Source organism: Galleria mellonella, unplaced genomic scaffold, assembly GCF_026898425.1.
Source record: "Galleria mellonella isolate WM207_F2 unplaced genomic scaffold, CSIRO_AGI_GalMel_v1 utg312, whole genome shotgun sequence".
NCBI lineage: Eukaryota > Metazoa > Arthropoda > Insecta > Lepidoptera > Pyralidae > Galleria > Galleria mellonella.
Window position 1 is genome coordinate 6,012,322 of NW_026442074.1, and position 25,554 is coordinate 6,037,875.

The window sequence follows — 25,554 nt, forward strand, 5'->3', positions numbered from 1 at the left end:
AATTATTAAGTATAATCTTAGATATATTTTCTAAGCTTTCATTTATCGAAGACTATCAAGTACAATAAAATTATTATTGTTCAGCAAATGTAAAAGATATGCACGAATATTTTCTTAAAATTTTGCCTTTCGTCCAACCTTAATTGAAATTATCAGTTGTCAATTACGTTTGAGTACCATAAACAAACTACAAATAAATACTCAGATAAACTATTATAGTGAGTAATCACTAAATAAACTACGTGAATGTATAGTCTTAATTCCAGACATACACTACACCTACGATTCCATGATATCTGAAGAAAATCCCCTCCCCTTATCCTTCTATGGGATCTAACTCCGTTTTTTTACTCTCCTTTGCCATACTTTTTAATCATAAAGTACAATTTATGAAACAAATATTAGGTACTAGCTTTCATCCGCGACTTCGTCCGCATAACTGGTATATATTCACTGACCAGGCTAAAAGTTAGCCAATATCCTTTTCCGTCCCACATAGTACGTTTATACCAAGTTTCATAGTAATTAGTTAAGCCATAAGATAACAAAAAATCACTCACTTTCACGTCTTTAATATTAGTAATGCTAAAGATTTCCAATCTCGAAATAAAATCTTATGCCAAGCCAATACACAGTTTGCCAAATAGTGACACAATAATGGGTCGCTAACGTTAATAACTAATCAGAGATTAAGGATAGAATCTACTTGTAATTAACTATAGATTGAAATTCTGTTATCAGACCGTGTATATATATGTATATACAATAAAAAATCATTCGTTTTTCATTGTACACCTAACTTACGAGTAATTTGTTTCACTCCATCGACCCCGAAAACTACAAAATGCTGTCTCGTTTATGCTCAATTGGAAACTTTAATATAAATTTCGTTGAATAGGATGCCTACCTATTTTGTAATAGACGGCCAATTCTATGAATCTAATAAAGGTATATAGTTATATAGATAACTAATAAACACAAGTTATGTGTTTATTACCTAACAGCAGCTGCTTGTATATTATGATCGATGAGAAGTCACTTAATAATGTTAAGTATTCTGCTCTCTGATGCTTTGCTCGCGTAGAGAATATTTAATTTAAACAATTAGATATAGGTACATATTTTTTTTTTATTAAATAATATTTAAGAAAATTAGTCGTATTGTAGTTTAATAACAGTAAAGAGTTAGAAATAGTTTATACTTTGTAGTACCATTAAAATAATGTTAGTGACTAAGAAATTTTTCTTTTATAGGTATACCTGATTTGGAATAGCGAACAAGCTGATGACCTTTTAATACTTACTGGGTACAGAGGAATAACACCTGAGTCCTCAGGAATGGCAACGCATGGGGAGTATCATGAACGAAACAGTATACTCTGTTATGTCCATGGTGCTGCTCATGTCTATAGGCGACGATTATCTTTTTTCATCAGGTGGGCCGTCAGCTTGTATGCCATTCTAAGTCGTATAAAAAAAAGAACAAAAAAAAAAGTCGAAACTGTCACCTATAAACATGAATAGCATCTAGAACATTTTTTTTTATACAACTTAGAATGGCAAACAAGCTGACAGCCCACCTGATGGAAAGTGGTAACCGTCGCCTATAGACATGAGCAGTACCATGAACATAACAGAGTATACTGTTTCGCTCATGATATCCCCCATGCGTTGCCATTCCTGAGGACTCAGGTGTTATTCCTCTGTACCCAGTAAATTCACGCCATATCCCACTCTTCAAACCGAAACACAGCCATGCAAACAAAAGTGATTCACGGTTGAAACACGAATGGACAGAGGTGCCCAAGCAATCGACTTTTGTACAAAGTCTCCCTCTAGTAATCGCAATATTCTTACATTCTGATCTGATTTGATCTGTTATAGTAGGAAAAGCAATGAATAAGACCACCTCTAGAATAGAATAGAATAGAATACTTTATTTGATTTAAATAGGTAACAAAAAAGTTCTTATTGAAGAAATAAATAGTTTCATATCCAAATTATAAATTAAGGCATTTTTTTAATACCAGTACCAATAATTGATTTACAATTCACAATATACAGTACCAAACATAATATGTGACAATCATTGTTATACATTTTATCATTTGAAATAATAAATTTAGTGTTACAATTTAGCTGATTACATTATTTTTAATGTCAGTAGATTGTGTAGTCCTAAATGGCGTATAAAGATAAATGGTCCCTCGTAACACCGCTGTGAAAACCGATTCCAATTTGATGCAATCGTATTACATGATACTGGGTCAAACATGGAGATACACAGAAACAAAAATTCTAAAACTTCTTGTTTCAGCTTCAATTACTCTTATTAAAAACTCTCGTATTATTTGTTCTTAAATATCTCCTATGTACAGTTCATTGCCTAGTTAAAATTTTATTAGTATGTTTATAAATAATATGCATAGATATCTAATTAATTACATGTTCGCCTCGGAATCATAACATGCAAATTTTGTAAGCGCACATAAAGCTACAGTGCTGTGCATAAATTATATACCTAGCTATATATTACAATTTTAGTTATATTTTGTGGTAATAATATAATTAATATATAAACATTTTAATTTATAATTAATTTTACATTACTAGTTGAAGTATTATCCTAAATATTTATTTACAAATAACAAGAAAAAGTAATTAAAAATTTTAAAAATTATTTAAAGATAAAAAATTTCTGTGAGATCACTGCCAGCTGGTAGGGTGCCTAGGATACTTGCTGCATTTCTCCGCTGAATAGCAATGGAAATGCGTTGACCAAAGTATAGGCCAGCCTTCTGGTCACCAGAGGTTTCCACCAGCCGGCGTGAAATCTCTTTGAAAAGCTTCATTGCCTCGGGGCCCCACGGACCCAGAGTTTCAACTCCAAACGCCGCAAATATCATACCATTTCCAAGAGATGAATATTTACGGCGCTTGATAGTCTCCTGGTGTGTTGCGGCGGCACCAGCCCTCTTGGACGTACTTGGAAGGTGAGACGGCGCCACCGTGTCGACGCAGGTGAAGTCCCATACAAGCGAACATCCCATCTTCCAAGGTACCAAGGACATACCGTCAGGTCTCTTGCCGTCGTCACGTATCAAACCAGGAGGTTCTAGAATGGCAGGCACGCCTGCGGTGACAAGAGCCCGACGGAGAATGTCATTAATAGCTGAGTGGCGCAGCAAGCGCTTAACACTCTTGAGGCAAGATAGGCTATGGTGTCCCAAGGCACTGACATTGTCCCCACACCTGCAGTGGTGGGGAGCATTCGTTTTGGCCCCCAATCTGAGAGAGATTGAGAGTCTAAACGTTGTGTTATCCAATAATGTTCCGATATGAGGTGAGGGAATTGTGTGTAGCCATAGGCCAGATTCCCACTTGGACACCGCGAGTAGACGGGCGCTTTCAGCGGAGTTCTGGGATGAGTCCAGTAACGAAGTTCTGTATAGATTATTAATGGGCTCATCCCATTGCCTCTGGATTTTGGGATTTATGGGAGAAGGTACGTGGGGACAAGCCAGAGACCAAGCTTTTCTAGCCTCAGGCAGGTAAGCTATCTCGAAATCACCGAAAAAGGTGTTAGTATTTTTTTCACGACATTCTGCGTACCGTGTGCTGATGACAAAAAAGCTGGTAGAGAGATATGGGAGATTTGACGGATTCCCAGGCCCCCATGCCTGATAGGCAAAGAGGCCTGAGTCCAAATACGGTCTTCGAAAGTAATATTAAAGAGTGAGCTCAGAATGCATTTTATTTTTTCATCAAATTTTGCGGTGAGATCTGGATATTTCCAAAAGGGTGTACTACGAAGAACGTGATTATATAAAACATTAATATATAAAATACCACTCTCTAACTGCGACTGTGTCCGCGTGACCGGAATATGTTTATTGACCATGATAAAAAGTAGCCTGTATCCCTCTCCATAGAAAATAACATTATAAACAGGGCAAATATATGTATATATAGGTATACCCTGTTAATAAAATTGCTGGTCCTTTTTATTTCTGTTGTTATTTATTAATTGTATTAAATTTGAATAAACATACTGACTGTTGACGTAATATATTATATTTTAGTTATTATTAATTTATTTTCTTTATATAAGATCTATAATTGTCAAGTCTATAATGGTTCATTTTGAACATACCCTATTATTATTATTACTATTTATTTGTCAAACGTGTGGATTGACTGAACAGTTGAATCAGCAAAATATAACGAAAAACAAACTCTCACTACTATAATATTGGAAGAAATATCATACCTCATTGACAGCGTGGTACGTAATATGTAGGCTAATATCATCCTTTTATGTGAAGAGACTCGCCTTAGTGGAGTTATAGTGGAGCAATAATGGGTTATTATAGTATTACTTATGTATACAAAAGAAACTACTAACAAAGTGAACGCTATCCTATGAATGTTCCATCGTTCTACACTGTATTACGGAATGGCGTGAAAGACTATAAATTAAAATTCATAAAATTATGCAAACTCAGTTAAACAATGTTTCTATTAAATATAAACTGGGTAGACTTTAGATAATGGACTAAGTTTTTCAACCAACGATTTAGGATAAATGGCAATAAATTAAGAAGTGCTTGTATTAACAAATCATAAATATACGTATAAATATTTTTTAATTTTATATTAACCTTGTTATATATGTAAAACGCCGTGTGGTCCCGGCATAGAATAGACCATCCCTTCCTTGCCCTTGGATGTTGTTAAAAGTCGACTAAGGGAGGGCGAAGTACGGGCCGCAGCGTCCCTCTTAAAACATCTCCAAAGGCTAACTACGGTTGCCAATCCGCCTGCTAAGCATGGCAACTACTGGCAAAACCCCCTCATGGGGAGGCTAATGTTCAGCAGTGAACAGTTAAAGTCTGATATAATGATGATGATATATGAAAAACACCAAAAATAGACACCAGCAACCATTGGAAGGCGAGACAGTGTGTTAAACTAGTACACCACCAGAATTGCTAATAAATTTCATAGTATGACTATATAGCCATATTATGATATAATGGTAACCGCTACCTTCGTGTGAACTTATGTTTTTTTTTATACCACTGAGGTGGCAAACAAGCATACGGCCCACCTGATGATAAGTGGTTACCGTAGCCTATGGACACCTGCAATACCAGAGGAATTACACGCGCGTTGCCGACCCTGAAGAAACCTCTTTACCCTCCTTTTGAAGAACTCCATGCTGTAGTCTCTTGAAAAAACCTCGGCAGGGAGCTCATTCCACAACCCGAGTGTTCGTGGGAGGAAACATCTTTGAAACCGCGCAGTATGCGATCATTGAGGCTGTAGGACATGAGAATGAACTCTCTGTCGATGGCAAGCCGTATGATGATAGAAAGTAGCTGTGGGCATCATATTGAACAATTCCTCTAAGCACAATTCATTGTACAGGCGGTAGAACACGCAGAGTGAGGCAACATTTCTCCTAAGACTTAAGGGTTTAATATATATTATAACATTAAAACTCTACCACAAAAGCCATTACATTGTAGTCCTAGAGATTGGTATGTATATATTCTATACTAAATCTATTATTCTATTGTTAACCCATGACGTCGCAGTGCTGGGCAAAGATGTTCCCATCTCCTCAAATTTCCTGTTAACGCCACCTCAAACCAGTTACTTTTAAATGCGTCTAGGTCGTCACGGTATTGCTTCCAAAGCCAGCCTCGTCAGCGCTGTCCATCAGTAGGCACCCACTGAGGCTGGAGATCTTTGTCCAACTATGGGGACACATACCGTTAATGTAATCCGTCCAATCCCACTTAAGTTTGACCAACTTCTGACCTACGTCTTTAAAACCAGTTTGAGAGCGAAATGTGATGTTTAGATACGCGTTTCTACATATACCTATTATATTATTTATATATATATTACTCCTATTGTATTTAACGGTAAATTGTTTTCACATACCATATAAACATTAGGTCATCAGCTTGTTTACTATTCCTGATAGTAGAATAAATCTTTCATAAACGATATGGTTTCACTTATGTTAATATTTTTTATTTTTACGTTGCGTGATTTATGGTACCGAGGGATAACGGTCTGATTGTTAGCAATATATCCTGTGAGGTTTATCTCCACGCGGTTCACCTGAAGACCATTATAGTTAATCCTGGGACATTCATCACAATGGGTCTATTGACCGGACATAATTCTACCTAACAATATCTCTTAATAGTACCTCGCCTGTAAAACAACTTTCAACAAGATCTTATAAAGATATTTAAAAACTTTAATATATCAAGATAAATTGGTACCTATTTTAAATGTACAAGTAACTTCAGGAGAGAAAGACAGTCGAAATGATGTGCTATTAGGATTAAATCTTGTAGCCGACATCAATCTCTGTGAGCAACATTGCCCGAAAAGGATATTTGTATTGCGAAAACGCTAAATAAGCAAGATAAAGTTTTTTAGAAAGGGTGAAGCCTTAACTGTAAACTTTCAGCAGTTATTATGCAATTGTTCGTTTAATTTATTACAAACAAAGAAAATTTAACAGTTACCCAATGCGCTCTTTTAAACAAAATTTTACAACTTTTTTTTATACAACATTTTATTTATAACTTAGAATGGTAAACAAGCTGACAGCCCACCTGATGGAAAGTGGTAACCGTCGCCTATAGATATGAGCAGTAACATGGACATAACAGAGTATATTGTTTCGCCCATGACACCTCCCATGCGTTGCCATTCCTGAGGACTCATGTGTTATTCCTCTGTACCCAGTATTTATGTTTTGTCATGTTTTAATGTGCAAATTATTATAGTAGGTATATTATTTAAATATGAAAAGCATATTACAATAATAATGATAAAAAAAATTCGGGATGGGCTTGAATAATATAAGTATAATATTTTTAATTATTCTTTGTCGAATTATGACGGCTCTACGACGAATAGACACGAGTACACAAGAGAATATTGTATTCATATCAAATTAATACGATCATTGTATTATATTTTATACTATAATATATATTATAAAATACTAATTAACATAAAGATCAATATATTACCCCAGAAGTTGTCCAACAAACCTAATAATTAAACTTCCCTTATAATAATTATATACTAAATAGTTTTACAAAGTCATATACAACCCAATATCTGAGTATTGATTAGATACACGAAAGACGTACACAAAGTAAGTATTAATAAATTATTTTAAAACGGAGAAATTCACCTGTATTTTTATTAGCTTTTTGTCCGTCATTTTGTACGCGTGGATTTCAGAAATAAGAAAACAAATGAAAAAAAGTCCACTTCTAGATGGAGTATCAAGATAAAACATATACCAGTTTTTAAATTAAACCTTTAGAAATAACTACAACTGTGAATACTGCATCCAATTTAATGTGGTCTTTGCCAGAACAAATATACAGACAGACAAAATTTCTAAAAAATATTATTTTGGCATCTATTACTTTTATAAGGTACCTTTATATTATTTTTTATTAAATATCTTCCATGTACAGACAATATCTATTCACAATTTTATTATATTAATAAGATTCAGACGTAATTTTCAACTAAGTACAAAAAAAGGGTGACGTTTGTATTTTTTTATGTTTGTTACCTCAAAACTCTATTATTTATAAACCGATTTGGAATTTTCTTATCTATATATATACTTTCAGATTAGAAATTTTATCAAAATTTGTTCTGTAATTTAGTTTTTATATAAATCAAAACAATGAGTTTTGCCATAATTGAAGATTGTACTTTTTTTGTAAAACAAAATAAATATTACAATAGGATTTACTCCTATGACGATTCCATATTAATTTGACTCCGATTAAACTCGCTTTTTATAATAATCTCTAAATTATCAATTTTAATTTCCTATAGTACAAATAAAAATTTGGAAAATGATAACCGACGTCTGTAGTTTATTTTATAAACAATACTATGGCCATTACAAAAGAATGTAAGGTCATTTGGTTTGGATCCTTTCTTATTGCTACTTTTAAATAATTTTGAAGAGTGATAAAACAATAATACTTAAGATGTCATGCCTCTTGATTTATTGCATCAAAGATTATATTAGGCTCGATTCCGAGGTGCCATTTCTCTGAACTTATCTCTTAACCCAATATTTTAAATTGATAACAGCGCAAAATTACTGTTTTATAGACCTTTATAAAGTTCGTTTATATAAATTTTGATTTAAATCTATTAGAAATTTAGTTTCTTTTGGTCTTAAGCATAAAGATTTTAATGTGATATAAAACTGAAATTTTATTTTAAAGTAACATTTAGAAAAATGGCACCTTAGAATCGACCCTACTGACTAACTTGTTCTTAATATTTTTATAAATATTTATATTTATAAAAATATTATATTTATTTATTTTTATATTTAATGAAAGAAGTATTTAGTGTAGAAAAATCTACTCCATTCGCCTTTATTTTTATTTGTATGATCCGCGATTCAATGTACCTGATCAAGCAAATCTCTACAACTGAAGAAAATTATAAGCAGGTAACTTAGCAGAAATATTACATTAGTATGGTATTTTAATACATCTAGTCCTATATCATTATTAGTTATAACCCATAGCTTTGTCTGCGTTCGTTAAAATAAAATTCGTTCTGTATGCTAATTTAAGATATGGTTCGTCTATGTACATGGAGTTTTATTAAATTAAATGAAACATCATACCATGAAGATAAGTATAAATTATTCAAATGATTTCATTAAAGATATAAAATTTTTATGCGACGTCAAAACGAAACTATGCTCAATTCAATTGTATTCTTTATATGTATATGTAACGCGACATCTTTTCCTATTCTGATTTATTCTTCTATTTTTTATTATCTGATCTTATTGACTAATTTTGATAATTATTTGTGCAAGCGATTTTAAATTCTTAACTCCTATATTGATAGGACCCTTTAAGTAACTTTATTAAAAATAATATCGCACAATTATTGTGGAGCATCGTCGTAAATATTCAGATGACTCAACTGAATATATACACAGACAAACATTCAATTACCTAAATTAGTAATTTTTAAATTTGTCCCACAAGTAATGAATATGGGGTCAAGACAAAAGTAAACCCTTTCTATTTAAGAAAAAAAAATCAAAATTGGTTTAGAATAAGCCAATAATTATATCGTGCATCGTGTAATATAAATACAAAAAATACAGATAAATTCAAAACATCCTTCTTTTTGAAGTTGGTTGAAAACAAGATTGCAAACATCACTCACATGTTCGATTCGCCCACTCCTGTTGTTATCGGCAACGTCAAAATGTAACATTACAATACAAGCACGTCCTAAAAACCCGGCCTTTAGTATTATCAACATATTTAGATACAACATAGTCAGTATCCGTACTACTTAAAATAAAATATCTATACGTAATTAGAAAATTAATAAAAATCTGCTAACCAAACATACCTTTATTTTGGGCGGCCATGATTTTCTGCCCACGGGGAGTGGCGCATTATTTTAGCGGGAAATAATCACATTTCTCACTTTAATGTTTATAGCACTTCAATATATGCCACTAGTGTTATTTGAAACGTGTTTGTAATATTACTGATGGTTGAAAATGGGTTGTTTGGTGGAAAAATCGATGTCGCGCCGCGCGCACTCGTTCGCTTTACGCAAGTGATAAGCTCCGAGTCGCTTGCCGGCGTCGTTCGCGTAGATTGTAGCTTGTAGCTATGCCGTAGATACCTAGTAAGTATACCTAACCGCGGAGTCCCAACTTAAATGGCTGGTCCTACAAACCACGATTGATTGTCACTCGTCGGTTGGCACTAACAAAAACAAATTGGTAATACGTATCTATATAGATAAGCAGAGACTAAATTACCAGCCTATCCGAATGAAACTTTTGATATAAAAGATATTTGTTTTAAAAACTTTTTTTTTTTAATGCAACTTAAAGGCAAACAAGCTGATGATCAGAATCACGTGGACACCTGATAAAAATTGGTAACCGTCGTATAGACGTGACCAGCACCATGATTAAGACACAATATACTGTAAGATTCAAGGTTGTCTCTCATGTTTCCTCTCATTCTTTAAGACTATGATGTTATGCATTCGTACCCTGTAATTTCACTACCATGCCATGCCCACCCTTCAAACCGAAATACAGCGATGCACAATTGCTAACGATAGTATGAGACATGCCGATATTATTATATGAATAATTTAATGGATGGAAATGCAATGATGCCGGACTGCTGATGGTAGTATCCAAGTATCTGTACTTTACATGCTACACAGGCTACAATTGCCGGCATCACGCTAAAACTGTTACACTAAATTTCATTGTAGCTTTCACGGTTCCTGAAAATCAAACCTAAAAACTGGTGTATGTAATATCTTAATACGCCATCTAGAAACGATTTGTTTAATTGATTCAAAATCAACGCTTCCGAAATCGCGGTTAAAACTGGTCCTAAATAAATATGAAAGTGAATTTCGTTTATTACTTTCGGCTTAATTAATCGTCGTGAAATTTCGCATACATTGTAGAGAGTATTGCCAATTGAAAAGGTCATAAACAAATTTTTATTCTGATCAATATATGTTGACAATACGAAATTACAAGTACCTATAGTTTTTATTAGCTTTTAGTCCCTACGTACACGTAGATATCAGAAGTAGGAAAACTAATGAAATCAGATCACCACATGAAGTATCAAGATGAAACATACTTATTTGAAGTTAACTTAAACGGCTTTACCGATTTTTATGAAATTTTGTGTGCATATTGGGTAGGTCTGAGAATCGGCCAACATCTATTTTTCATACCCGTCAATGATAAGGGTGACCCACCACTAAATATATTTTTTTTATTTTTTTGACATTTTTTTTTTATTTATTTTTTTTATTATTATGACTAAGCATCGAAAAATACATACAGCTTCAAATTTTTACCCTTTTACGATCAACCCTTGTTTTTTAATAGCGTATGTATATATAAATATAATTTTAATAACATAATAACAATTTTATTATGCTAATAAAATTATATTTATATATGAAAGTTATATCAATTGTTTGTTTGTTTATAGGTACTTCAAGGTGCCTTAAAAGCTATACCAATAGTTTTTAAATTTAGCATATACGTAGTACATTAAACTTATTAGCTCAATCAAATGATATCTTATCAATACGTCCTGATCACGCAACACATTCGAGAATACAATATTAGAGATTATTACGTAGTAATCTATAATAATTTGTACGTGAATGAGTACTTATGAATTGGCAATGTTGAGAACGTACCTTTACCTATTATAGCCATAATATCTTTAGCAAATGCTGCTAATATCACATACTTTGACATCAGAAATCCAATTTATAAAATTATTATTAAGCGAAACAATTATTAAACCAACCAGTCAATTTAAATAAGTAATATAAAAATATTACTTAATTATTTGGTATTATAAATTAACTCCCACTTGATATCGTTAACGCTTATCGTTCTACCTCGCTACTGACTTCATCCATCGATATTAAAATAAAAATCTATGTAACTCATTTTATTTTTTGTTTAGCCATAAATTATCTATCTGTACAAAATACAAACTGGTATGTATATATATATATATATATATATATATATATATATATATATATATATATATATATATATATATTCGGTCTTCCCAAAAAGACTGAAATTATAATATAATATAGCACCAAAAATCAATTGATATGAAATATATTTAAAAATATTTATATTTTATTCAAGATAGCATATATAATTTTTATCTAGATCTATTAGAAACCAAATAAATTCTCCACAACTTTTAAATTAAATTAATTTTAAAGCACGAGTCGATTTCCTCGAAGTAAACCCTTGTACCGTTATTAAAATCCCTGAGCTTTGTTAAATAATAAAAAAGATAGCGACATTTTCGCAGTTTTAGACGCAAAATTCTAATTCTTGATCTTAAATTGTACATTGGCATTTCCTTGGTACATTTTACGTTTGTGATTCGTAAAACATAATTAAAAAAAAAAAAGTTTGTGTAGGCATATATCTACTTGTAATGTAGAACTTGATAAAAGTGGAAAAAAACAATCTCTTATCCTACTTGCGCTTTCGTGCCTTACCTATAATAATGTCACGCTCTAACCACTATTGTCATTGATTGTATCTAATAAATTAAATTGTACTAATACTGTGGGTACTACTATCAGGCTATAGAGTGACTTTGTAAATAGCTAAGATATTGTGTATCCATAATTATATAGTTTGTGACATACTATTTTATTCTAAAAACATTTGTAAAAAAAATCTGTTATTCAAAATGGTATCTGCCATAACTGGTACATTTTTCTTCTTATATATATATAACTAGCGGCCCGTCCCGGCGTCGCACGGGTGAATATTTTTACATTTTAAAAAGTGGCCATTAAGGCTGCACACGCGACGGAAGCTTAAAAATGGAGTAACTACTCCCGTTTTCCCAATATTTCCCTTCACTGCTCTGCTCCTATTGATCGTAGCGTGATGAAAAGTGTACTATAACCTGCCCAGGAGTATGAAGAATAATTGTACCAAGTTTCGTTAAAATCCATCGAGTAGTTTTTGTTTTCTATAAAGAACATACAGACAGACAGACAAAAATTTTACTGATTGCATTTTTGGCATCAGTATCGATCACTAATCATCCCCTAATAGTTATTTTGGAAATATATTTCATGTACAAAATTGACCTCTCTACACATTTATTATAAGTATAGATTATGCGTTTTAATGTTTGAGTTCTTGGTGGATTAACAAATAAAAATAAATCTATATTTTCGTCCACTTGATAAAATTACAGATTTATAGATAAAAATGATTGAATGAGAAAAGAGTGGCCTTGAATGTTCTTTTAAATATCCAAAAATTAACATTCTTTAATTTTTAATAAATTTATTCTAATTATCATAATATACTTGAACCTCTAAGTTACGTTGTCATGTCGTCATTATTCTAATGCTTTTACTTAGCAAGAATGTAGTCTAAATTCCTTCGGTACGCCATAAAGCACCAGAACAGAACAAACATTTAGAATATTTAGATACCTACCTATGATGTTTTGAGTCTTAGAATATCTCTGAAATAAATGTGACCTAGAAAACACTGTAAGTATCTCACTTCTATACCTATATATTTACTTAGATACGACTAAATATCTTAGGCATACTTAAATTCCTCATTTACTCCTCTCATATCTACTTTTCAGTTACCTCTCTAAAAGTTATTTCAAATGATAAATATATCTACCTAGGTAACTACTCGTATGTACAGCGTGGTTAAGTTAGTTCATTAATTATAATTAATTGGAATAATTATTACATTTTCCAAACGTTCTAAATACAATCAAAATTTCAAAATTGTGTGCACGTAGAGGTCGACATGTGAATGGTATATTGCAAGTAATGGGTCCCTTAGTTTCTATTGTTAACAATTCCCTCCTCCCTCCACCCACCGCATTTCTTTTTTATGACTGAAGATGGAATGGTGCACCCACCTGACACTAACGATATACAATGGTGAGTGACCATTGAGGGATGAAGGCATTTGGTTTCATGAATGAATAAAATGATAACCCTACCTGCGCTATCGGTATACACTTATGTGGCATCAGTGAGAAATAATAGGTGAGAATAAAATCAGCTCAATTGGTCCATCGTGACGAATTCACTAGAAATTAACCATAATAGTTTTCAAAGGGGAGCGTATGGAGATTTTTTTTTAATGGGTGATAATGGAATGGTAACCCAGCCCGCGCTATCGGTATACACCAGCGGGCACCAGTGAAAAATGATAGGTGAGGATGAAGCAGGTCAGTTAGCCCGTCGTGACGAATTCAACAAGTATTGTTCACGAAGTTTCTAGGGGAAATCACCTGAAGGTCGACCTAATAGGGCATATTGCTAGCAATGGGGTTGGCACACTCCATTGCTAACAATCCCCCCCCCCCCCCCAACCGTATGGAGGTTAACCTGGTATGATAATGATAAGTGATAATAAAAAGCAAGTCAATTAACCCATCGTGATGGACCGGCACGATGGCTTCTAGGGGACCGCGAGGAAGTCAACCTTACACGATATATGTTACTATCTACTAATTCCCATTACTAACAATCTCCCTTCTCCCCTCGCCACCGCCAACGAAACATATCTTGACCAGCTGCGTAGGTCAAACAACAAAAAACTTTAGTCAATGATTACCAGCAAATGGACAACGATTGGGGGAAAGAGATTGTTAGTAATGGAGACTGAGAATTCCATTACTAGCAATAAATCCAACCAGGTCGACTTCCTCGTGGTTCCCCTGGAAACTACATGGTTAATTCCTGATAAATTCGTCATGATGCGCTAACTGGCCTGTTTTCATTCTCATCTATCACCCTTCACTGGTGCTCCGCCAGCGTATCCCGTTAACGCAGGCGAGGTTACCATACCATTTTTATTCATAAAAAAAATGGACAACGATAAATGAAGCGATGACATATTGACTTGATATATTTAAAAAGAAGTTATTTGACGTCATTCACAACAGAAACTCTTGAAAGGAAATAGATATGGAAGACATTTCTCTAGATGTGAGACAATAGTTTTTTACTCTATAATACTTATTTTTTACTAAAAACGGGATAAAGAATTAACTACATATGTATTATTTGTTTTAAACATTAAGTTTACCTATATATACTTAATTACTTTTAAATCACCTATCTTCATTATCCAAAAGAGATAGACGTGACAGATATGTATGTGTTTATGTATTATTTTCCAAACATGTTTTTCCAAAGAAAGGCCTACCTAGAATTGATTTCTGCCTAGAATGAAAATATGTCAGATAGAAAAATGTCAAATAGCTGTCACTACAAAGAAGACATTCAATATTGTATGACAATGACAAATCGCTGTCAAAGTTAAATGTTTATGTTATCTATTCTATTTATTTGTTCTTCCTCGATTTAATAATATATTGTATATCAACAGAATTTACTTAAAATAAATTTTCCTTGTATTTAAATACCTACTTAGGATACTAAAATAATTATGAAGGAAACCAAAATGAGTACACACCTTTCTGGAGGACGCTTAAATGTTGCCCTGGTGCAAGAGACTATGAGAAAAGAGTTATTAAATCTCTTGCAGCTTTGTGAAGGACCAAAAGTAAGTAAATTATTGAAATAATCGCATTTCCCTAAATATATTACAAAAATAAACCTTTACTGATTATCTAAAACAAAAGTATTATATTTTATTGTATTTTATTTACTAGGAGTGCTTATTCTTAGACTGCCATTTTAAAAACTATTTACATTAATTCTACAATAGCACCAACGATAAAAAAATATGAACTAAATTAATCTTAGTAAAAAATGAATAATGTTAAGATTAGACACTATAATACTGCTACTTAATTTATTATTATTATAGTTTTAAATAAAAACTATGTTTGTGAACCATCATTCATCTCGAAGAATAGTAGAGAATGCTATTGGCATTCTCGTTAAAATACTTATACTATATTTTTATTTGGTCAATAAAGTTATTTAAATAAATAAAAGTGTTTGCTAGGTCACAATTTGGGATGAATGGCTGGCAGGGCCAATTGGTTTGGTTGCTCAATACTCACTGCTGCAAGAACATGAAGTAGTAGATATGTTTCCACTACGACCAGGCAGCCTGCCTACAATATCAGTCAAACATATTGTTTTTATTGCTCGCCCAAAACTGGCGCTTATGGACTTGGTTGCTGATTATATACAATCACTCAGGTAAACATGGTTTTTTCATATTTATTTGTTGTACTATTATTGTACATTTACATTTGAACCAAAAGAATTGGTTATAAAAAGAGAAAATGTTAAAGTTGTCAAAACTATCATAACTTGTCAATTTAACCGAATTATAAATTTAGAGACAAAATAAACTTATAATTATTATTATAAATATTTAATATAATAACCCAAACAAATTTACCAAAACTTACCTTACCAGGTCTAAGCAGACTACCCCCGTGGTGTTCCATCTCTTTTTTGTACCCCGAAAGAGTGAACTTTGCGAGAAACACCTCAGCAATCGTGGAGTACTCATCAACCTATCTATTCAGGAATTCAAGTGTGATATCTATCCATTTGAAAGTGATGTTATGTCATTGGAACTACAGAATGACTTCAAGTACAGTATTTGATGTTTTATGTATTTTCTGATTAAATTAAAACAATATGTGATATTAAAAAAATCACATATTGTTGGAACTTTGTTACTATTAATTTAATGACTAAGATACTTAAAATGTTACTTAAGATAAAAGTACTTTATGTGTTAAAACAAAATATGATTCATGTGTTTATAAAAGTACAAAATTTAAAATCCATATACATTATTAAGATCTTTACAAACTTGCTCATTTATTAGTAGGATTAGGATAGAATAAGTAGTATTTTTAAAAACAAAAGGGGCATGCTACAAATGCAAAGGTGAGTTTCTTTGTTTCTCTTTCACACCTAGACTGTTGAATCGATTATGATTAATTTTGGTATAAAAATAGGTGAGACCCTGTAGATGGTTATAGGCTACTTTTTCTTCCGAAAAACTTATAGGTGATGGGGTGAGAGGGGGGTTATTTTTGTATGAAACTATTGTGTCGTCTAATTTGCTGCAAACTTTGCAAAATTATTATTTATATTTTATTTATTTATTTAATACTTTATTGTACGCACTAATTATACACAAAAATATGATAGAGGTATTCAAATGTACAAATTATAATTCAAAATATAGTTTTTTCAAACTACTCCTTCAAAGGAGTGGGTTTTTTGTCATTGTTTTATCTGTAACTATACCAACAACCAGTTGTAGTTGCTGGTATAATTACAAAAAAACAACCACCACGGGTGAAAGCTATTAAACAATAATTATCATTAAAAAAATTAAAGACTGTTCATTCAATAATTTAGGTATTTTATTATATTATTGCATACTTATTACAGAGAAAACTACTTAGAGGGTGACCCAACATGTATTTATAACGCGGCACAGGCCTTGCGTACTATACAGCAGCTATATGGCATAATACCGCGTGTTTTTGGCAAAGGTGTCGCAGCTAAACAGGTATTATTTGATATTAATTATTATGAGAAAATGATTACTTGCTCATGACTATAATTTTCCTAAAACACTCGACAATCGCAACACAATTACCAAATCCCTCCTCACCACCATCCCTAACTCTACACTTCGACTGCAACTGAACCCCAGTTCTATAACGAGAGTTAGATTATCCTACATACATTCGAACCACTAGTACGGCTATTGTACCTCCTACCGCCACCACCTACTTTAAATCTGTTTATAACCTTTCCATAATTTAGAAATCCGCTTGTTTGCTAAATCTGTAAAGGTCATCTTCTCTCAACAATATTAAAGTTCGATAAAAAAGCTGTACAAATTTGAACTCTATGATATATTAACTCCAGGTTTGGGACCTGTTATGTCGTCTCAACAAAGAAGACCACGGGATGGCGCCGAAGGGCTCGCCTACATCTTGCATAGACAACTTACTACTTCTAGATCGCGCCATTGACTTTGCTAGTGTTATGACAACTCAACTTACATATGAAGGTCTTATAGGTGAGTATCTATGATTCTTTTTTTTTTATTACTCATTGTTATTTTATTACGTAATAGACCCACACATACCTATATATAAATACGGTACACATATTGACCATATGCTAGATTTAAACATAGAATGCTTTTCATCCTAATTTGTGGAGAAAAAGTGAGTAATGAATTAAATCAACCAAAGCCAAATACATAATTCTACGTTTTACTATGACTTTAATAGAATTGTATGAAATTACATAGTGTTTTAATTCAATTTATGAATTCATCAGATGAGTTATTCGGTATAAAAAGTTCAACAGCAACATTCCCGGGGCACAAGTTTGTGAGCGCAGATGACGCGAGCCCCGAGGTGACCGCGCGAGAAAAGAAACGCATTATACTCAACTCTGGTGAAGAATTGTACGCAGAATTACGCGACTGTAGCTTCACCGAGGTATGTAACTGCCACTAAAATTATTTCCTTTCTTTTCTATTGTCTATTTCAATAGAATTTAATGAAAATGTTAACAAACTAATAAACAAATTAACCCAATCATAAGACAAACTGCTGTAGTATAAATTGAAAGTCAAGTAATTGCTTTAATGTTTCAATTTGTACCTATTTCAAATAGAGTAGTTTGTTTACAAAAAACAACACTCGAGTTCTTGCCTATTCTTTCCAATTAAAAAATTCAAAGACGCTAATAATTGAATTTGCTTAAATAAAATTTATTTTTATTTGTTTATAGTTATTTAACTGTATTTCTGGGGTTATTCCAACAAAATTTAGTTAGCTTTTTGTTAAGTTCCATTGTAACAGATTATTATTAATGCCGACTACAAAAACATACTGAATGCCAGTCATAAAAGTAAATGAATAATCGACTATCTCTATTAATGAGAGATTGTGCCCTACAAAAAAAAACCGACTTCAATTGTGACAAAACCAGTTATTTTGATCTAAAAAGTAAATAACTGAACTGATTTTGATAAAATTTCTATGGAACCAATCTGTAAGTATATCCTTTCAGATAAAAAAGAAATTTCCAAATCAGTTTAGAACTGACAGAGTTATGCGGTAGCAATCATAAAAAAAAATAAACCGAATTGAAACCCTTCTTGGTTTTTGAAGTCGGTTGAAAATCAACTAAATGTAAACAATGCACCTTAGCTGTATATAATAAACATATTAATAGCATAATCTAAAAAATAATAGAAAATACAAAATATAGAAATACAAATGTGGATAAATAGGTAGATATTTTTTATTCTTTTTACTCTTTTTTCGTGATATATAATTGTTTCTTCGGACTCCAACGATGCAGGTTTTTTTTTAATAAATGATAATAGAATGGTAACCCCGCCTGTGCTATTGTTATACACTGGCGGGGCACCAGTGAGGGATGATAGGTAAGGATGAAGCAGGTCAGTTAACCCACTGTGACGAATCTAACAATAAATCAGTCACGATGGTTTCCAGTGGGAACCACGAGGAGGTCGACCTGATATAGTATATTGCCATTCTCCATTACTAACAATCCCTTCTTTTCCCAACGATGCAAATTTGCTTAATACCTATAATAAACACTCGGCGTGCTCGTATTTTTATATGCTTTTTGACTTAATAAATAAATAATTACTTAATGGCGAAAGAATCCCATTATTGTTTAAAGTCTGACTTATACAGAAATGCTTGCAGTAAGTATATCGTAAATTATACCAAAAAAGTCGAGTAATTTTCTATATTACGCCTCCAATAATCTAAGATATGTATACATCTGCAAAATTGTTATTCCATAAACATTGAACTTGTACAGGTAGGCGCAGCTCTATCGAAGAGAGCCCGAATAATAAAAACACAACTAGGCGAGCGACACAACGATAAGTCAGTGCAAGAGATCAAACAGTTCGTGTCGCGGTTACCACAGATGTTGGCCAACAAACAGTCACTAGCCACCCATACTGCCATCGCTGAATATATCAAAGAGGTAAGTACCCTATCCTTGAAGTAATAATTTGCAAAACATACATTCACAAACTTAAATGGATAAAATTAGAATGTTAACCCGCCTGCGCTGTTGGTTTACTGGTGAAGTATAATAAATGAGGATGAAACTATATCAGTTGGCACATCATGATATATTCACTAAATATAATATAGGTATTCCATGATTGCCAGTCGACTTTAATGCAGTTCCTTTGGACACCAAAGGAACTGCATTAAAGTCGACTGCCAAAGTATATTACAAATAACTCCCCATTACAAACCTTCACCTCACTCCAGTACAGTAGGTCTATTTTTTTTTTTTTAATTAAATGATAACCCACTTGCACAATCGGTATAAGCTAGTAGAGCACCAGTTAGCAATAATAGGTGAGGATGAAATCAGATCAACAAGGAATATTATGAGTTTGGATAATTTTACAACCACTTTCTCTACTTGTACAAAAGTCGATTGCTTGGGTACCTCTGTCCCATTCTTGTTTTGAACCGTGAAGCAGCTATGTTTGCATGGCTGTGTTTCGGTTTTAAGGGTGGGATATGGCGTGAATTTACTGGGTACAGAGGAATAACACCTAAGTCCTCAGGAATGGCAACGCATGGGGGTTATCATGAGCGAAACAGTATACTCTGTTATGTCCATGGTATTGCTCATGTCTATAGGCGACGGTTACCACTTTCTATCAGGTGGGCCGTCAGCTTGTTTGCCATTCTGAGTTGGATAAAAAAAAATGCAAAAATATATTTTTAGAAAACTTTTACAAAATTTAAAATTACAAGGCAATTAACATGTTTCCACTAAGAATAAATAAGTAAAGCATTTTGTTGTTTCAGACAACAGATAGTTTCGAGTTCCATGACACAATACAATGTGAAGAGGAGTTTCTCAATTGTATTGACAACGATAAAGTATGCCCATTCATTGAAGATCTCATTGCACAGAAAGAACCTATTACGAAGGTAAAACAATATAAATTTTTATACTAATAGGAACTTAATACATATAGAGACTATAGCAGAGTATGGTAAGCATTTAAAGCAGCAATAATTAACAAATAAACGAAAATCACTTTAACATGTTTATAATATTAATAGTAGATAGTTTGGGTACACTAGTAACCTACCCTGGTTTTGCACGGTTATTTGTGAAAATAAAATACAGCCCGTCTTACTTACTTCTCTGTCTTTCTATAGGCAAAAGATTTTTTTTTTAATTGTTTATTATTTTCTGAGTTTATCTATTACAGACAAAAAATCAAATCCTGTTTATTCACTTCACATGTAAATGTTTTGTACGTATTTTTGTAAACAGTGTAATATCTATTTAAATAATATATTCATTTAATAGTGAGACATTAACATACTGTCGTTTTTCATCAGGTGTTGCGACTAATATGCCTGCAATGTGTCACTGGTTCTGGACTAAAGCCGAAAGTACTAGAGTATTATAAACGCGAACTAGTACAAGTTTACGGAATGAAGACATGGCTCACATTGTGCAACTTAGAAAAATGTGGCTTACTTAGACCGCAAACTGGTACGCGGCAGTATGTGGTTTTGAGGAAGGTTTGTTTTTTATACATTTCATTTCAAATGCCAGAACTTAATGCACAGTTCAGTTGAAAATATCGAACGTACTTCAGGTATGCTTTTTGTTTCCTTTAAACATAACAACTAGTATCGTATCTTTACGTTTTGCCAGTAGACTTGCCAACCATACTACGCTGGCTTTTAACCGTGACTCCTTTTAATTTTAATACGAGAAATCTATGTCCTTGTTCTATCATCAGATCAAATTAACAGACAAATATATGAAAAACTAATTATGTTACCTGCAAAATTGTCTCATTTAAAAAAAAATACCTATATTCAATTATATACACATTTTTTTATACACATGCCTTTATATACACATTTTTTTAAATACTTTTATTTCTAGCATATTGTATTGTATCAACCGTCTTCCAAAAGACGGAGGCTTTCAATTCAGATTTTTTTTTATTATTATTATTTTAGTTACCTCTATAACTTCCTCAATTATAAACCGACAGATTGCTCATGGGAGCAATTTTTATGGAGAACTTATTACGAAATCGGTTCAGTTCAGTTTTTAAATCGAAATAACTGATTTTTCTACAATTGAAAGCGATATTTTTTTTTGTGGAACACAGCCTTATATATGTAATATTATTTTCTAATTTATTTAGTCCTAAAATATATTTTGACAAAAAAATTATTGTAGTTACGAGATCAAATAATATTCCGTACTTACAGGCGCTGCACCTGACAATGGACGAGTCAGAGATGGATGCGAAAGACAAAAGTTATTTGTCATGCAAATACACGCCGCTGACTGTACGGCTCAGCGAACACATAGCCAAGAACAAGGGCTGGACTGGTGAGTGTTTAGCATTACTGTTATCTAGTTTAAAAAGTTATAGAGGTGTATTGGACAGCGAAATTACCGGCTACTGTGACACAATATCTTCTCTCGTCAAAATATATGGTGTTAAGTACACCTTTTACGCTGTCTAGGTGTATTAAAGTTAGTTAAAATGTATTAAGTAAATAAATATCAATATTTAGAAGTAATAGGATCTTAATCTTTCCTCCAAACTGTTTATAATTACTCCTCTCCATCCAAAGGTTGCCTGGAAGAGATCGCTTTTAGCGATGAGGTCGCCCATTGTTTTCTCATTGTGGTTATTTCTTGTAATTGTTTATATCTAGAATAACAAGTATCTATCTATATAAATAGATATATTTCGGCAACACGAGAATCCTTGTTATGGTGATGGACTGGTGTTACAAGTGATACGATTAACCATATGGACGGACGGACCATATGACTGTCACATTAGGTCTATGAAAAAAAATATAAATACCGTTTTACTTTGTACTTAAATTTGGTGTTGTCTTTTGTGGTTTCAGAACAAAAAGCTAACTTTTAGATATCTTTAAATATCTATCTATAATATTTATATTCGAATCTATCGATAAAAATCTTTTGGCTGTTATGCGACAGCTCAAACCATGGGATAGAATTAAATTCTAGCGTCTGGCGTCTTTATTTACGTACTCGGGGTAACAATAACTTATCAATCAATAAATTTGTTTACTACTCGTCAAGGATATCTCAATCTCTATCTCAATTTGGAGTTTAGTAATGCGGACTACCAGTCCCATTGCTAGCAATAAATCCTGTAAGGTCGACCTCCAAGTGTTCATTCCTAGAACCATCGTGCTAAATTCCATCACGATGAACTAAGTAACCTATCATTTCATTCTTACTGCAGCCAGTTATCGTTAGCGCAGGCGAGGTTACCAGTCCATTATCATCCATTAAAAAAACTATCTCAAATAATATATATAATTTATAAATAAACTAATATTGTCATAATATGCAAAAATGTTGTTTCCTCTCCGTATCATTACACCTACATATATTTTTACACAGCATTAATCATATTTCGTTGATAATTCATATTAAACAAATACACATTGTTATCGAAACATTCCTCCATCATAACGCGATAATAAATAGCATCAAACGTAACGTATACCAAGTTCGCTCATAAATTCATTCGGCATATTAATGTACCTACACTCCAGGTTAATTAGCATGCATCTCATTTAGATGTGACCCAAATACCTTCCGCGCAAAGTACAATTTCCAACCTGCATATTTTATACGCACCATGAAACCGTTTTATAGGTAAATGTAAATATTATCATGAATTAAAAAGATCATTTTGAAAACACGACTATGTTTTTAACAAATCCACACGTTACATTATAAGATTTTTATTTGTGTTTTGCATCTCGTTATAATATTTACAAAATAGATGCTGAATTTATTTTAGTTATACCTAAATCCCACCAGTGACAGCAAATAAAGGAAAATTCATTTGGTATTTTTTTCTGTTGCTAAATTGATTCGTTTCATGGTCACTGTTTTACTATAGAAATGACGTCAAATAGCCTAATTCAACTAATAAGGAAACTTCCTATCCTATTAATATTATAAATGCAAAACTTTGTAACGATGGGTGGATGGATGTATGTTACTTTTTCACGCAAAAACTACTAAACGGATTTGAATAAAATTTGTTACACGGGTAGGTGTCCTAACAGCATATAGGACTTTATATTTTGATACACGCTGCTGAAGCCGCGAGATATACTCGTAGCTAGTAAGAAATAAGTAACAAATCGAAGAATCTAATTTTCATGTTTGACTCATTCATTACCTATAACAAGTTATTTGTTTATTTCTCTCACAAAAACATAATCTTAACTGAATAGATTACAAATAAATGTTAGGTGGTAACAAAGTGATTGTGAGTATCCCGGATTAGGCTATATCTATTTATTTACAATTTTTATTATTTTTTTACACATAGAAAAACCATCTGTTTACGTACTTACTTTTGTAAGAGACTGGAATCCGTACTAGGATACCCCGACTTATAGATCATTAGACTCCCAACTCACGCTCATTTATTGTACTTAGTACTGAAATCTAAAATTTTAATCTCATTTAAATAACTGATTCTAAAGAAATTTGACCCATAAATAGACTTCGTTTTAAAAACACACAAATGATAGCCCCATTTTTATCCCCTTATACTTTTGTGTAGTCGACAGACTTGTACGCAGAGAATAAAATATTTCATCGTATTTGTTGGAGCTTGCTATGGACTCGTATGCAAACAATGCAATTAATTGTAAATAATTTTAATTTGCCGGATAAAAAGTATGCTAAGAATTGTCCTTCGGTATGTGCAGCTTTTATACTTTCCTCGGTTTTTATAACATAATGAAAGTCGCCACATTAACTTGTTTTAATAAAGTACATCAAATACAGCTCAATGAACGCCCGGCAATCCATTTTTTTTTAATTTGACCTCTATCAATAAATTCAATCACGAGTACTTACGTACTTATAATTGGATGTCTGCAGCAATGAACATGAATACTTGAGAGTTGAAATCTATTTTATTTATGACCCTTAATGGAATCGATTTTATAACTTCATTAAACCATACAATGGTAACTGATTCTCCAACCACTAGAATAAAAGGATAAAATTATAGAGAGTGACTATTAGTAATATTTGTTGGTAACTTTGTCCAACTAGTGTTTATGTTTACAAGCAGCTTTGCTTACTTGACTATAGCTGCTTTTAATTTGAAGAATAATATATGAGAGTGAAATGCGTAGCATCTAAGTCCTCAGAAATGGCAAAGAATAAGCGTGTATATAACGGACATGCCAGTATGTTTGTAATGTCAATGGTGTTAATCATATCTATAAACGACGGTTACCACTTTCCATCAGGAGGACCAGTCGTTTATTTGCCAATTCATGGTGTATAAATAATAGAAGAATGCCTTCTTTTCTGATATAATTAAATAATAATTTCAGGTATTCAAGAAATACTGGGCTTGCTCCCAGGACCTACGTTGGACGAGCTGCAAACGTTACAGCCGCGCATGATACGACGCAACTCTGTGTCAAGCGAAAACTCATCCATTGAAAATTCTCGCGTGATACTAGTTTTCTTCATAGGTGGATGTACATACCAAGAAATCTCAGCTCTAAGAACAATTAGCCAACAAGAGGACTCTAATGTAGAATTTGTTATACTAACAACAAAGTTGCTCAATGGAATAACATTTATTGAATCATTATCAGAAACAGAATAGACTAGAAAAATATTGTAATAAAATAAAAGGTACTCGTAATATATAATAGTGTACATAAGATTAATAGTATTATCACAATTTAAAGCAGTTTCTATTTTAAATGTATTATATTTAATCTCATATGAATTGTACAACTTATATAACCATGTTAATTTTGTATATTAAAAACTTTATTCATTCCGAATTTCCAT

At 32.6% G+C, this 25,554-nt stretch overlaps 2 protein-coding genes across 5 annotated transcripts in view; one reads left to right on the forward strand and one right to left on the reverse strand.

Moving 5' to 3' along the window:
• Positions 1 to 9,793, reverse strand: part of LOC113515204 (small G protein signaling modulator 2-like) — a 67,576-nt gene extending 57,783 nt beyond the window's left edge. For 2 of the 4 annotated variants that reach the window (XM_052896062.1, XM_052896060.1), the window contains exon 1: positions 9,460 to 9,793. In XM_052896062.1, the coding sequence (XP_052752022.1) occupies positions 9,460 to 9,478 (19 nt within the window). In that variant the 5' untranslated portion in view covers positions 9,479 to 9,793. The remainder of the gene's footprint in view (positions 1 to 9,459) is intronic. The other 2 variants (XM_052896063.1, XM_052896061.1) reach the window with 1 other exon arrangement.
• A 5,151-nt stretch (positions 9,794 to 14,944) lies between these two features.
• LOC113514137 (vacuolar protein sorting-associated protein 33A) lies at positions 14,945 to 25,547 on the forward strand. The gene is made up of 11 exons (XM_052895948.1): positions 14,945 to 15,211; positions 15,620 to 15,819; positions 16,043 to 16,222; positions 17,038 to 17,158; positions 17,524 to 17,677; positions 17,944 to 18,107; positions 19,471 to 19,641; positions 20,490 to 20,615; positions 21,036 to 21,221; positions 21,930 to 22,053; positions 25,083 to 25,547. Exons 1-11 carry the CDS (start codon positions 15,095 to 15,097, stop codon positions 25,361 to 25,363), a joined length of 1,824 nt encoding a protein of 607 aa, XP_052751908.1. The 5' UTR covers positions 14,945 to 15,094; the 3' UTR covers positions 25,364 to 25,547.
• Positions 25,548 to 25,554: the final 7 nt, after the last annotated feature.

Bases quoted from the DNA above. Each gene is read 5' to 3' on its own strand.
- LOC113514137 (XM_052895948.1), top strand. From the start codon at position 15,095: ATGAAGGAAACCAAAATGAGTACACACCTTTCTGGAGGACGCTTAAAT. The intron at 19,642-20,489 runs GTAAGTACCCTA...TTGTTGTTTCAG, and splicing joins TCGCTGAATATATCAAAGAG to ACAACAGATAGTTTCGAGTT. The intron at 22,054-25,082 runs GTGAGTGTTTAG...TAATAATTTCAG, and splicing joins CAAGAACAAGGGCTGGACTG to GTATTCAAGAAATACTGGGC.